Here is a 14,677-nt window from a genome sequence, read left to right on the forward strand (position 1 = left end):
GATCTGAACAACTTTTAAGAACGGTTCTGATGATTAGACTTTTAAAGAGAACTTTTAAAGAGAAGCATGCTTACACAGAATTTTAAAGCGTGACTTTAAAATATGATTTAAAAATAAAATAAAAACTTTCTTGCTGAATGATTCGTTATAAAATTAGAAAAAAATTAGTCTATGTTGCTTCATTTTTCTGTTGAATTCAATTCAACAGATATAGAGGCACCGACATGTTTTTCAAATGTATCTACTTGACAAATTCTTTTAAAAATACTAGATCTTCTAAATTTCTTCGTTACAGTAACGAATGATTATAGTAATAAAATAAAATGTCAAGTTCTTCTTGGAATCAATCAATATGTAGTTAGGGATTGTAACAATTCAAATGAATCGTGAAAAAACTACGATAACATTCATTAACTCCAAACATATTCTATACATATTTATTTATTATACCCCTTTACAATTAAAAATACTCGAAGAAAAATGCTTGTACGATTTTCCATTAGATCATAGCGATAAAACAGAAATAGAGTAAGAGTTATAAAATACCACTCATTACACAATTTTAAATCTACACTTGCTTTGTTATTGTTTGGCAAACCCCACATTTTATAGCGACAATTTTTCATCAGCGAAAGAATATCATCCTGAAAAAAGAAAAAAAGGAACCAAAAGAGAGAAGTGCACGATTCAAGTGAATCGCGAAAAATTTTAACAATATACAGAATGTGTATATCTATCTTATAATTAGTTAAAACTAAAATTTTCCTTAACATATGCTTCACTCTTCAAAACGTAAAGTTTCCTATCTTAAAAATAAAAAGAAAACAGATATTTACGTCCGATATAACGTTTTTGGCAACTGTTTCAACAGTTGATTAACGAACACGAGATTAAGAATATTTACATTACATATTTGCGCGTATATGTACATTCAGCTGAAAAGTTGTGAGAAATGCTATAAAAGACGAATATTCGAATTACGACGAATTACTTGTGTATAATATCAAAATGAGCACAATAAAGTTATCAGTGATATTTTTCCTCCTCGTATTTACGAATCTCTCGTTACAACATGAACAAATTCCAAAAGCCAAAACAGTTTTAGGAAGCGTCAGTGGTTATTATAAAGAGTCTCGATCTGGGAAAACATATGAGGCTTACGAAGGTATCCCCTATGCAGAAATTCCTATTGGAGAACTTCGGTTCGAAGTACGTACAACGATAACGTTCATGTAAATTAATATCAAAATACATACTACACTTTCAACTGCACTTTATATAATATAATATATACGTATATAATATAATAAAATATGTGTATATCATAATAGAATATTTGTCAATATTTTAAGTACTTCGTGAATTTACAGCCACCCAAACCTGTGCAGAAATGGGAATACGAATTACCTGCAAAGAAAAAGGGTTCCATTTGTATACAGTATCGTACTAAGCCTGGTGCAGACGGAGATACAGTCTCAGGCTGTGAAGATTGCTTGTACATGAACATTTATGTATCACTTAGAAACAATACTAAGACTTTATTACCAGTAATGTTTTGGATTCATGGAGGAGCCTACCAATTTGGTACTGGAAATGATCTAGACGAGAGTCATTTAATGGATAAGAGTATTGTATTGGTTACGTTTAATTATCGTGTAGGACCTTTCGGTAAGAATAATAAATTATAAAAGATATTCTTTGTGGTTCAAATTAAATTCAGTATTTCGTCCTAAGGTTTTCTTAGTACGGGAGACAATGTAGTTTCTGGAAATATGGGATTAAAGGATCAAAGCATGGCACTGCGCTGGGTATCCGACAATATTAAGAATTTCGGAGGTAATCCGAAAGATGTAACTTTAATCGGTTTCAGTTCGGGAGGCATGAGCGTTCATTATCACTATCTGTCACCTTTGAGTGCTGGTCTATTCCAAAGTAAGTTTATTAAGTATATATGTACGTATACAATATGTTCAACTTAAACGTACACAGACTATTATTTTTTGAATTATTGAGAAAAATGTTCATAAAGAGGTTGTTCGATTTGATAGAGTAACTTTAATTTGAATAGCTGAATTTTTAAATTTTTGGCGTGGTAGTTCAATACATAACAGCACGCTATTCATTCAGACCAAAGATGCTTTATAAGTGTATTACTCTTTAATTTTCATATCACTGTATGATACTTATCTTTTCTCGCAATTTCTACTACATAGGAGGTATATCTATAAGTGGTACAGCACTTAATCCTAGGGCACAAACAAAACGAGCTTCAGAGAAAGCTAAAAAATTGGCAGCGGCAGTGGGGTGCCCAACTGATAGTAGCAGTAAAATGATTGCTTGTTTAAAAAAGCGTCCACCACGACTCATATCACAAAACGTCGACAAGCTTTTGGTAAATTGTATAGTTTCAAGATTGAAATTTTATCTGTTTAATGTGTTTACGACTGAACTTTTTTTGATACTATGTACTAAGTACATATATTATAGAAATTGTTGTGATGTTCTTTCTCTGTAGTTTTTAATTTGCGTTTTGCAATCGAATAGTATTATAGATGTGATATTATTATCACAAAATCTGTTTGTAGGTTTGGTTGAACAATCCTGCTAGTCCTTTTGGACCAGTTGTGGAGAAGCAAGGATCGAGTCCTTTCATTAGTCGCTCTCCAATTGAAATTATCACTTCAGGTGAGGTTCAAGATGTTCCCTGGATTACTGGAGTCGTTGGCGAAGATGGAATATTTCAAGCTGCAGGTCTGATTTCGTGTAACAGTAATATTATTAAAATTATTAATATTATTAAAATATTATTGAAATAAGAGTTTTACTTGCACAGATTTTGTTGAAGACGATGATTTATTGAAATATCTAAATGATAATTGGGACGATATCGCGCCATACCTGATTAATTATAACGATACTATTTCGCTTTGCGAGCATAAACAAGTGGCGGAAGAAATCAGAAAGTATTATTTGGGATCAAAAAAAATTGACCGTAATACAGTGGCACCACTGATACAAATGCTCAGCGATCGATCATATGGTGTTGGCATGGCGACAGCTGCTAAATTACATGCGAAAGTTAACAAAAATCCAGTGTGGAGTTATTACTATACATACAAAATTAAAGAAGACCTTAGCTTTACAACTAAACTCGGTAATTTTGTTGCACCATTTACTATAATCACAGTAGAACTTCATTTATCTGAACTTCATTTATTGGAACAGCTTTTTTATATTAATAAATAGAGTATATTATTCTATGAAAATTAGCAGTAGACTTACAGTGAACAAAAAGTAATAAATTAATAAAGAAGAAGTTTGTGAACAAATATCTCCGAAATGAACTCTTATTATATGAGCTGTATATCTTTAACGAGTTCAAATAAGTAGAGTTCTATTATAACAGCGGAGAAAAATGTGTGGAGTAATATATGTATGTAAAATGAATGAATAATAGGGGTAGCCCATGGAGACGATATTTATCTTGTGATTAATAAAGACGCTTCGAATATGACAAATTCAGAGGACCTAGCAATGCAGCAACTTTTATTTGATTTTTACACTTCTTTTGCTATTGAAGGGTATGTGTGAGATTGGAAATACAATTTATGTATGATTAATTTTTATTGTTTGAATATCACGTTGACAAAGAATTTATAATTATATTAGAAAACCACGTGTCGGTGATGCTAAATGGCAGTCATTAAAATCTGGCGAGGATAATCTTTATTATTTACACATAGCTGATGCAAAAAATGTGAAAATGGAATCTAATGGAAATTTTGCGCAAAAGAAATTTTGGGATACAATAAAATCTCACGAAAATTAATGGTTGCCTCAATAATTTTAGTGAAAGAAGAAGTAAAGTAAATATACGTATGTATAATGTCTTATCTTTTAGTCATAAAGAACATGTTTTATATTAATACATTATTAATAAATTTTATTTTATAAACAAACATGGTGGTGCAAATATATTTATAACTCTAAATAATGAAGTAGTCCTATAGATATTTACATTGAATCATTCTGAAAGATATGCATATTTTCATAATAAAATAGATTAGTTTTTCCAATATTCATATGTATATTACCGTTTAATTTGTTAAATTTTCTAATTTATAATGAGGAAAGTCAAAGATAATTACAAGGAGAAAAAACTACATTTGACATTGGTCTGCATCAATGTGAAATAAAACAAGATGTTTTGAAACTAATGGATATTTTATATACTCTTCTTGGATATTCCATGTACGTTATCTTGGATTTCTGGATATTTCCGATTACAGTAATGCGCAATTATACTAATTTTTCCTGATAATATGTTGTCTTCCAATGTTTACTCGCATTTAAATTCTAACATTTAGAGTTCGTATTTTTTAAACTTTTGCATTTGAAGATGTAAAAAGAAAAAAACGCTTGTCACGTAATGTCAGTTATGGAGATAGGTTGAGAAAGATATAGGTTTAATTGAAATTGAAGCTTTATTTTTATGTTGAATGCACGAATTATTCACCTCTTACGTCTATCGCTTTATCTATTTTAATTATTCGTTTGATTTTCTCCTATAGTATTACCAATCTGCAATGTAAGTAGGTTTGTCTTTTGATTTAAGTTTCAGTCGAATTCGTAATGGATTTATTATAATTAATTTATACTAATAATGTTTCAGTTCTGTAACCATATATTTTTTCTCTTATAAGAGAGGCCTTTAGATATGTTTTACGTTGTAAAGGTTTGGGAAAATAAATAGTACATAAGTTATTTATAAATGTCTGTTCAATGATTTTTCAGTGAAACTATACGCAGTACGTTGAAATCTAACAAGATTTTATTGTAAAATATTATCTACACCAAAGATATATTTTTTTAATGCTTACTTTTTTTTAATAACCGATACAGAAAATACAGTACTGGTTTGAAAAAACATTCACGCATGCTTATCGGAAGTTATGGCAAAGGTAATAAAAGGTTGACCGTCGCACCGAGCGTTTTAAAACAGTTTTAAAATGGACACGATAAAACTACCGACCGTTTCACTTTTCTTAGCGTTTGTGAATTTTTTGTATCAAGATGAGCAGCCTCTAATAGCCAATACGTCTCTGGGGAAAATTCGAGGTTGCTATAGGGAATCTCGCCATGGCAGGAAATATGAAGCTTACGAAGGCGTCCTATATGCGCAACCTCCACTTAAAAAGTTTAGGTTCCAAGTATGTTGAACAATGTCTGTAAGAAAATAAAATCTTATTCACTATGACGTAATAAAATAATAATAATATACTACGAACTTTTAGCCACCTCAACCTGTAAAACCGTGGGAAGGCGAACTACCCGCTATAAATAAAAGTTCAGTTTGCACACAATACGTTATGGTTTTTAAATCACACGACGACAAAGTTAAGGGTTGCGAGGATTGTTTGTATATTAACATATACGCGTCTATTAGGAATGACAGCCGTATTTTGTTACCGGTAATGTTTTGGATTCACGGAGGCGCCTTCCAGTTTGCTAGCGAAAACGAAGCAGACGAAACACTCTTAATGGACCGTGATATTGTGTTTGCCGCGGTTAATTACTGTTTAGGACCATTCGGTACGGTAGCTAATAATTAGAGTAATTAGCAAGTAATTAGAAACAAATTTTAACTAATTACTGTATTTGTTTAAGGTTTCCTTAGTACAGGAGACAGTGTAGTACCTGGAAATATGGGACTGAAGTATTAGAGCCAGGCTTTGCGTTGGATGCATGATCATATTAGTAATTTTGGTGGCGATCTCGAACTGAGATCTCGAATAGCAGTGTCCTCGTGATCGCCCTCCTCGGTCTTAACTCCGTGATGTCGAGTTCGGAGATTTTCGGGAAAGTGATATTTATTATAAAAGTTTAAGTAATAGAGGGGCCTCTTCATGTGTATAATCTTTAGTAGTGTGATGTTAATTTCTTTGTTAGAATTTAATTGCGCAGTTGTAACGTAACTATTGTATGAATAACTCATTAAATGTTGGGAAGTTATCTTGAAGATATGCTATCTACAGAATGCACGCATTGAATAATCTAAATGGTAATAAAACCAATCAAGGCAATTTATTTAAATTAATATATATTTTCTAGCAGTGAGTAGTTGGATCATTTCCTTCATATTTCGTTTTTTTTTAGTGGAAGTGTCCAAGATTTAAAAATTTCACGCTATTCGTGTTTAATTTCATATATATATATATATATATATATATATATATATATATATATATATATATATATATATATATATATATATATATATATATATATATGAAATGTGTGTATATCAAGTGTATATGTGTATATTAAGAAATGTTTTAATTTTTCCCAATAATTTCGCTATGCCTTTTTTCCAATTTTCTGCTAGAATAGAATGTTCGTTTTCTCAACTTCAAATACAGAGAGCGAAAATTCTTATATTTCCTATGTATTTATATTATCATCAGAATGCGAGCGCTAAATATTTACCTTGCATCAATAGTATTGTACGGTACTTAGCCGAATTCCGGTGAAAGTTTCACATCAAAATTGCGACTTGGCTCCAACGAATGCATTGCCAGCCGGAAAAATGGCGATAGTAGGAGAAAATGCTCGCTTTAGGAAAGATTATGTATCCGCGGTATTTATTTCTTGGCTTGTGCATCACGGCAGAACAATGTTTCAATCATTTATCGGTAATTGCTCAATCATTCTTCAATTTATGTATAATACATTTTGATACTATATTTTAGTAAAAAATATACTATATATTAGAAATATACTACTATACTATACTATTTATACATTTATTCATGTACATGCTTTACATATTGATAAATCGGTAAAAACATATCGTTAATTTAAAAAGTGCATTTTCATATGCTTATCGGCAGTTGTGTGGAGGTTATAAACGCTTGCTACCGATCAGATATGTACGTAACTTCAAAAGGAACACAATGGAACTATCAGTTACCGCTTTGCTCCTGCTGGGATTTGTGAACTTTTCGTGGCAGAATGAACGGATACCCAGAGTCAGGACGTCTCTCGGGGACATACGCGGATATTATAAGGTTTCTCGACATGGTAGGAAATACGAGGCGTACGAAGGTATTCCCTATGCGCAACCGCCCGTTGGAAAACTTAGGTTCAAAGTACGTAGAACAATCGTGGAAGATTATGTCAAGAAACTAAAATCCTTTTGATTAACGAAACGCAATACTTAAATAGAATATTGTGAAATTACAGCCACCGCAGCCCGTGCAAGAATGGATAAATGAGTTACCCGCCGTGGAGAAAGGTTCTGTTTGCGCCCAATATGTTATATTATCTACTCCTCAAAATGGAGACAAAGTTACGGGATGTGAGGATTGCTTATATATGAATATTTATAGACCGTTTAGGAATGGCAATGAATCCTTGTTACCAGTGATGTTTTGGATTCACGGAGGAGCTTATCAGTTTGGTAGCGGAAACGAAGTTAACGAAACGCTTGTAATGGACCGTGATGTTATCCTGGTCACGTTTAATTATCGTCTAGCATCCTTCGGTAAAAACAATAATGGAAAGGTTTTATTCAAAAAATTTAGTATTAATAGTACTAGTTGACAACTAATTTAAAAGATTTAATTAATTTAATAAATTTAAAAGCCGCTTGATTTTTAATTGATTTTGTTGGTTTACTCAAATTGGTAGACCTTTCGATCACGAAAAGCTAAAAGTATTTACACGTTATACTTATAACAAGATCTAGAAAATATGTTTGTTTAAGGCTTTCTCAGTACCGGTGACAGTATAGTACCTGGAAATATGGGATTGAAAGATCAGAACGTGGCTTTGCGTTGGGTGTATAATCATATTAGAAATTTCGGTGGCGATCCGAACCAAATAACTATTTTTGGTTTGAGTGCAGGTGCTGCCAGCGTCCATTATCATTATTTGTCACGCTTAAGTACTGGTCTTTTCCAAAGTATGTGGTTATTTTTCTTTATGTTATTGTTGAGTTAATACAAGAGAAATTTTATATTTTATATTGTATATTTTATATCTTATATTTTATATAGGAGGAATATCGATAAGTGGCGGGGCACTCACTCCTTGGGCACAGACAAAATATGCTCCTGACAAGGCTAGAAGATTCGCAGCTACCTTAGGATGTCCAACACGCAATACAAAAGAAATGATCGATTGTCTCCAAACTCGCCCTGCGCGAATTATATCGCAAGTTACTGGCGAACTGGTGAATTGTTACTATTTTTTCATCTTGATATTGTACAATTACAATTATATTTATTTTCATATAAGTTTCGAATCTTAGTCACAGAATCTTTATGTACCTTTTGGACCAGTTGTTGACAAATATGGACCCAACCCTTTTATCACTCGTTCGCCAATCGATATTATCGTTAGTGGCGAAGCATACGATGCTCCCTGGATTTCTGGAGTAGTTAGCGAAGAAGGATTATTCATCTCTGCAGGTCTGATTTTATGCAATAATAGTATTAATTCTATGTGTACTGCCATGTAAAATACATAGTTTTGTTCGAGTAGCATTTGTTGGTAATGATCAACTGTTGAAGCAGTTGAACGATGACTGGGATAATATTGCACCATATTTGCTTGACTATAACGATACTCTTCCTCTTAATCAACATAAAGAGGTTGCGGAAAAAATTAGGAAGTATTATTTGGGATCTAAACCTATTGACAGTAACACATCATTGTCGGTGACACATATGATAGGTGATCGGATGTTCGGCGTTGATTTGCAGAAAGCTGTCATTTTGCACGCGAAAATTAATAAAAGTCCGGTGTGGACTTATTACTACAGTTACAGATCTATGCATAGTTTTAGTGAAATTGTGAGTGGTGGTTCTGCCAAGAACTTTGGTAAGTTACTTTATAATCTCGAGATTATGGTATTAGTAAAATTTAATATTATTATTATTTCATATTATTATACTATATATTTCTGAGCTTAAACCTTATTAGTATTTATTAAGTTAATATTTTTCTCTTAAATTTACCGGATGGATTAGGGGTAAGCCATGGAGATGATGCATTTCTTGTGCTTGATACTAGAATTTCAAACGTTTCGAGGCCGAATGACTTGGAAATGCAACAAACATTGCTCGATTTTTACACGTCATTTGCTATAGAGGGGTATGTTACTTTAAATTTTTACTTTTTCTTTAATTATCGCGATTTGCTGTTTAAATATATCCTTAATACAAATTTCAAAATACAGTAAACCACGTGCCGGCAATGTTCAATGGCAAACATTAGATCCCAATGAAAAAGAATTTCAATATCTTCATATAGCTAATCCGCGAAACATAAAGATGGAAACTAGTAACGACTTCGCGAACATAAACTTCTGGAATACGATCGATTTTAATGAAAACAAAATAAGTGGGCAGGAGTAACAAAGAAGAAGTAACTGAACTTAGCTGCTATTTCCTGGCTGTTTATTTTTAGCAAAACTATTAACCAGGTGTGTGAAATAAATCAGCAAATTTTTTAATAATTACTACATACAACCAATTATGTTGTATCATTTTTGAATAATGTTTTATTCAAATATTCTTTAACTCGAACCATTAATATCCCCTTGTAAGGGAAGGTAGTGAGAATCAGAGAGTAGATCGAAATTAGACATACAAAATCGTTTATTCTATATAAAAGGACACTTTATACTAGCACGTACTGTCAAATCTAACCTACTTCCATACAGTCAGAACCACCGAGATACCCTCGGCTCGCTCGTTTCTTTATGTATCACATATTATTACACGTGGCGAATAATGGATAATTATGCTGATAATAATGGGGATAACTGACATCGTGGTCGTTCGTAATTGATTACAAAAATGAAACAAATAGAGGATGCAGGAAGAAAGTAAACGAACGAACGAAATGAAAGAAGAGAAAACAGAAAGAAGAAATATCCGAGAAATTTATCACGAGCATCTTGAGTATATTCGCGTACTGTGCATAGTTAATATTCGTCTCGCTATTCACAGCATGATCAATTCTAATCTACAATTCGGCTTCCATTGAAAATCGATTTCTATAATCGAAGAACTATCGCAACGCGGTAAACGTTCGCGCTAGAAGATTATTGGCACCAGATAAAAATTGGTCATTCTGTGTATAAATATCATGTATTTATATTTATATATATCTATATTTATATATATAATATGTATAAAGGTGCGTGGCTCGTTTGCGTTGTCAAAGAACACGTTCGTCAGCCGCGACGGATTGATCGATTGTGACACGACGGGGAAGATTTTTACCAACGCTGAGCACGCAGTCGTTAATTAATTACATGCATCCTATGTGTTCATCATAATTAATATATCTTACGTTACAGTTACACATCTATATCATATAAACGTACCGTCGTAACAACTCGATACTCGTTTTACCTTCGGTATAGTACGAGCCACCATATAATGAGATTGTGAAACTTATCAGTAGTCGACAGTATTCATTAGTCAGTAATGATGGTGCTGAGACGAAGGAATCGATAGAAATATGACCACATAAGGACCCACTGTCATGGCCATGTATGTATATGTATGTAATACATGGAATAAAAATTTATATTTACATATGTTAAAATCCCTCTGTTTTTTAATATATTAAAGTACTAATTTGTATTTTTAGCTTTTTATTTAATAATATTAGATGATGATTAATAATAATCTAATTTCTAATTATTAAAAAGTCATTTAATTGTCTACTTAATAAATGAAATAGATTAGTCATAGTTCGTCATTTGTTTTTATTGTGTAATTTTGAATTTAGTATAGGGTTCTATGTGGTTCTACCTACAGTCCTAAAACATTAGTCGATAACACTATTCGACGATTCAAATTACGACCTTGTTGCATCTTAGCCCGTATAATATACTATCGCTATGAGTGGATATTAAGATAAATACTAGGCTCGACTAATTACTAAAATCGTTAGTTTAAAAAAGAGCCGATTCGATTGCGCGTAAGTACTGAAATTACGATTGGTTCGTACGCGAGAAACGTGTTCACGTTTAATCGCAGGGGAAATTATATTTGAAGATTGTCGAGCTCTGTTAGCTTCAACTTTTTTATAGAAAGATATTGTGCTATCGTACTATCCTAATGGACTGCATTTATGAATAGCAATAAAAATTTTCATTCCTCGAATAGATAGCGCAAGGTGGCCACCCGACCGTGTTTTAATTATAAAAAATATATTATTAATACGTTCATTGATGATTCAATTTCCACTACCTGTAATGCCATATGCTAATGAATCATTTTCATTTCAGTCCTATTTCGGTATCATAAAACTTTATGTATGTGTTCTTCGCGAGACTATCCCAAAAAAATTTTTTCCAAATTTTGTGACTTTTAACATGATTTCTTTTCTCATATAACTATTATACACAAATAATTATTTTAGAAAATCTATTTCTATATCGTAAAATTCAAGTATTTGCTTAATATGAATTATTAGGAAAATATCTTAAAAAACGTACAATTTCCTTATATACATATTGTAAAAGTAGGTCAATTCAGATATGCATTGAACGTGTCAATCGACCAACCTGGATTCTACATCACCAACCAAATCGTTCATTTTGAATGTTTAATCTCATTAGTCATGCATTGGTTCATGTACAAAGATTCTACTTTATTTTAAATGCTCCTTAAATATTCGTCTTTGGACTAAATCGACGCATAGACAGTTTAGATATAAAGAAGGTTTTCGTGAATTCTATGTATTTTAACTTTATTATCGGATGTGTTTACGTATGTAAAGATAATCTTCGAGACAGTGACAGTAATAATATGGCCATTTATATCACGATCGGGTTGCCATTGGAAGCACTATGGTTACACTACGTTCTCCTAATTCCTTCCGGCAGAAATTTCTTCCCTATTCATACTCGTGTTTTTCAGACCGCGTTTACTCGCGAATGTTTCACGTTCGATTGTTTGTCCGCGAAAATTACGAGCTGAATTAACGAACGCATATACAGAAAAGTATTCGACGGGATTCGCTTGAAGACAGAATTTTTTCAGGAAGACAGAACTTTAATACGTGTGGTCTATCGTTCGTATTATAAATTACAGGGACAGCTATCTTGCGCGGTACTTTCTGTGATAATAATAGCGTTCGTTCTATTACACCTAAACGGCCCCAAGTTCCGGAGTCTCAAAGCGTTTCTGACAATGTGTTCCACATTCGACTCCTTGTATATGTGAACGAACACTTTCCGCTTGTTCCTCGGGTGTTTTCCACGCGGTATGGCTTAGTAAAATGGGTATCAAATTCTAATTGACTGTTTACGGATAAATCGCAGGAGTGAAGTGGTGGACACGTTATATCGTAGAACCACAATCCCCGCGACACTTTGAGACTAGAGAACGAAGAACAATCATCGTATAGATATAATTAATATGCTTTCATACAAACGTATAGAACATCGTTAAGTGTTATTATTTTAGGGGGTACAGTGTGTATAAAGAATCGTATAAATGTATATATTTATATTTATATATATATTTATATATATATGTATAATGACGCCAGCTCGCCGGAGAAGCAAATTCGCGTTCGGTCCTCCGCGCGAGCCGCTGTTTGAGCTTTGAGATACGCGTACCTTTCGTCTTGTCTTTGTGGCTTTTTCTTTCTTTTCATTTTATCTTTAAAACATATAAATGTACCATGCACACAGACGCACGCACACATACAGGCGCGCGTGCTTGAATACGATCTTAGCTTATTACACGGATCTATCGCGATAAGGAAAGGAATTTACTCGTATGTATAATTGGTGGAATCGATATATTAAACGACGACTGACGTCGCCTTGAATCTCAAACTCTAAACATTATAAAATGATATTTCAAATTTATGTATCAAAAGAATAACAAGTTACGTATGTCTGGAATCTATATTCTAAATTATATGCATATTGTAAAAACTTTTTGAAATATATCGCAAGAAATAATTTTCAGTTGACATGGTGTGTTTAAATTTTAATGGTTAGTGGATTTTATAATTTTAATACGTCTTTCCCACCAACTCTATACATTCGGTGTATTATCGCGTTCGTGATTTATAGGAAGACGAAGGATATTATAAAAATTCTATAGAGGAATGTTGTTGCGTAAAAAATAGTTGGAAGAAATTATTGACTGGGAAGTTTGTCATGGATCTGCGGCGTTGATATTTCTAGTATCTTATCGATCGCATTCGAACACGCGTGAACGTCAGCAGACGTGAGTAGATGTGGACTGATCGTTAGCGCACGACGCGTGTCAGCCATGAAACGATTTGGATCTATCGCGATCGTACGGCAGATCGCCTTGGATCATCGTTGTTCAAGTTTTTACAGTGGTATTACAAGAGCAATGTGCTACGTGGCGCTTACATTTCTTGTCGCGTGAATCGAATTCTCACGCATTCGATCGTACGCGGGAAATCAACAAGGCTTTACGCTAAGAAAAAGATCTCGTGGTTATCCCTCGTACAATCTCTGATATTGCTGTTACAATGTCACTGTATAGGAAATCGTTTCGTATGTACCAAGGTTCATATATTTTCTTCGCTTTTTTATCTATTTATTTCTTTTTTTGGTCGCGTTCGATTGAAACGCATTTATCGTTTGTATCCCATCACCACATTTAATTCCTAACGACGATTCCTCGAGAATATCAAGCTTCAACGACGATGATCGTGGCTAAAATTAGCGCCGTGTCTGGCTGTCACGGAACGAAAGTTTAGTGCCGCTGTTGTCGGCACTGACGAAGGCACAGTCATAAGTCTCGTACGTTCAGCAACTTTTTTTTCATTAATCGCTTTTTCTCTTCCTTTATAACCATCGTTTTTACGTGTAAAAAAAAAAGAAAAAAGATAATGGCGTAAGACATGGAACTATCACGAAATATTTCTCCACTAATATCCCTTTTCGTTCCACTGGTTTGCTTGTTTCTGTTTCACGTTTGGCACTAAAAACGAGCCTTGTTTTACATAGCTAAATTCTTCGTTTCTTTCTTTTTTGTTCCTTTAGTCCCTTCCATTACACGTGCTCATCGATCTCTCCCTCTCTCGCGCTCTCTCTCACTCTCTCTCTCGTTCTCTATTCCTATCTCTATCTCATTCTTTCTCTCTTTTTTTTCTCTTTATATAACATAATATAATATTATAATATAAACGTTTACGGTTTTGGCCACTCAGTTCGTGATCGCCGAAGCACATTACAGTCTGTGTTTCCGCGACATTTAGATAGTTTAGAATATTTTTAATTCACTTTTATACAACACTGATCCTGCTCTAGACTTCCTTGTGCGTATGTTTGTTCGACGGATCCCCGGGATCGTGTTGGTCGGCTCATCTCCTCCTTCTGGCCGTAGCTGCTGCGATCATTTGCCTCAACATCGGCTCCGGACTACACACTCGTGGATCACATTTCATGTTGCCATCACCACCGCAACTGAAATTCAAAATCGTTCGTTTCATTAATATTATTGTCACACCTATTGCAAAATTCTCATTATTCACGGATTATAAAACAATTAGACTTTCATTAGATTACTCTTCGTGATACGATTACATTGAAAATCAGGGATTGTGAATATGCTCGAGATAAACTACTGGTTTGAGGACAATTTTTTATAAGACAATGAGT

At 33.4% G+C, this 14,677-nt stretch overlaps 3 protein-coding genes across 4 annotated transcripts in view; 2 read left to right on the plus strand and 1 right to left on the minus strand.

The window, feature by feature from the left end:
- The first annotated feature begins 931 nt into the window (after positions 1-931).
- LOC126864568 (venom carboxylesterase-6-like) lies at positions 932-3,829 on the plus strand. Its single transcript, XM_050616022.1, has 8 exons — positions 932-1,209; positions 1,371-1,668; positions 1,735-1,932; positions 2,214-2,392; positions 2,586-2,751; positions 2,834-3,154; positions 3,458-3,581; positions 3,670-3,829. Exons 1-8 carry the CDS (start codon positions 1,009-1,011, stop codon positions 3,827-3,829), a joined length of 1,647 nt encoding a protein of 548 aa, XP_050471979.1. The 5' UTR covers positions 932-1,008.
- A 2,829-nt stretch (positions 3,830-6,658) lies between these two features.
- LOC126864432 (venom carboxylesterase-6-like) lies at positions 6,659-10,725 on the plus strand. The gene is made up of 8 exons (XM_050615797.1): positions 6,659-7,148; positions 7,243-7,543; positions 7,766-7,963; positions 8,058-8,233; positions 8,312-8,471; positions 8,545-8,883; positions 9,033-9,156; positions 9,242-10,725. Exons 1-8 carry the CDS (start codon positions 6,954-6,956, stop codon positions 9,417-9,419), a joined length of 1,671 nt encoding a protein of 556 aa, XP_050471754.1. The 5' UTR covers positions 6,659-6,953; the 3' UTR covers positions 9,420-10,725.
- A 1,801-nt stretch (positions 10,726-12,526) lies between these two features.
- LOC126864403 (titin) overlaps positions 12,527-14,677 on the minus strand; it is a 60,621-nt gene continuing 58,470 nt past the window's right edge. For both annotated transcript variants that reach the window (XM_050615709.1, XM_050615708.1), the window contains exon 8: positions 12,527-14,482. In XM_050615709.1, coding sequence (XP_050471666.1) covers positions 14,380-14,482 — 103 coding nt within the window. In that variant the 3' untranslated portion in view covers positions 12,527-14,379. The remainder of the gene's footprint in view (positions 14,483-14,677) is intronic.

Source organism: Bombus huntii, chromosome 4 (assembly GCF_024542735.1).
Source record: "Bombus huntii isolate Logan2020A chromosome 4, iyBomHunt1.1, whole genome shotgun sequence".
Classification (NCBI taxonomy): Eukaryota; Metazoa; Arthropoda; class Insecta; order Hymenoptera; family Apidae; genus Bombus; species Bombus huntii.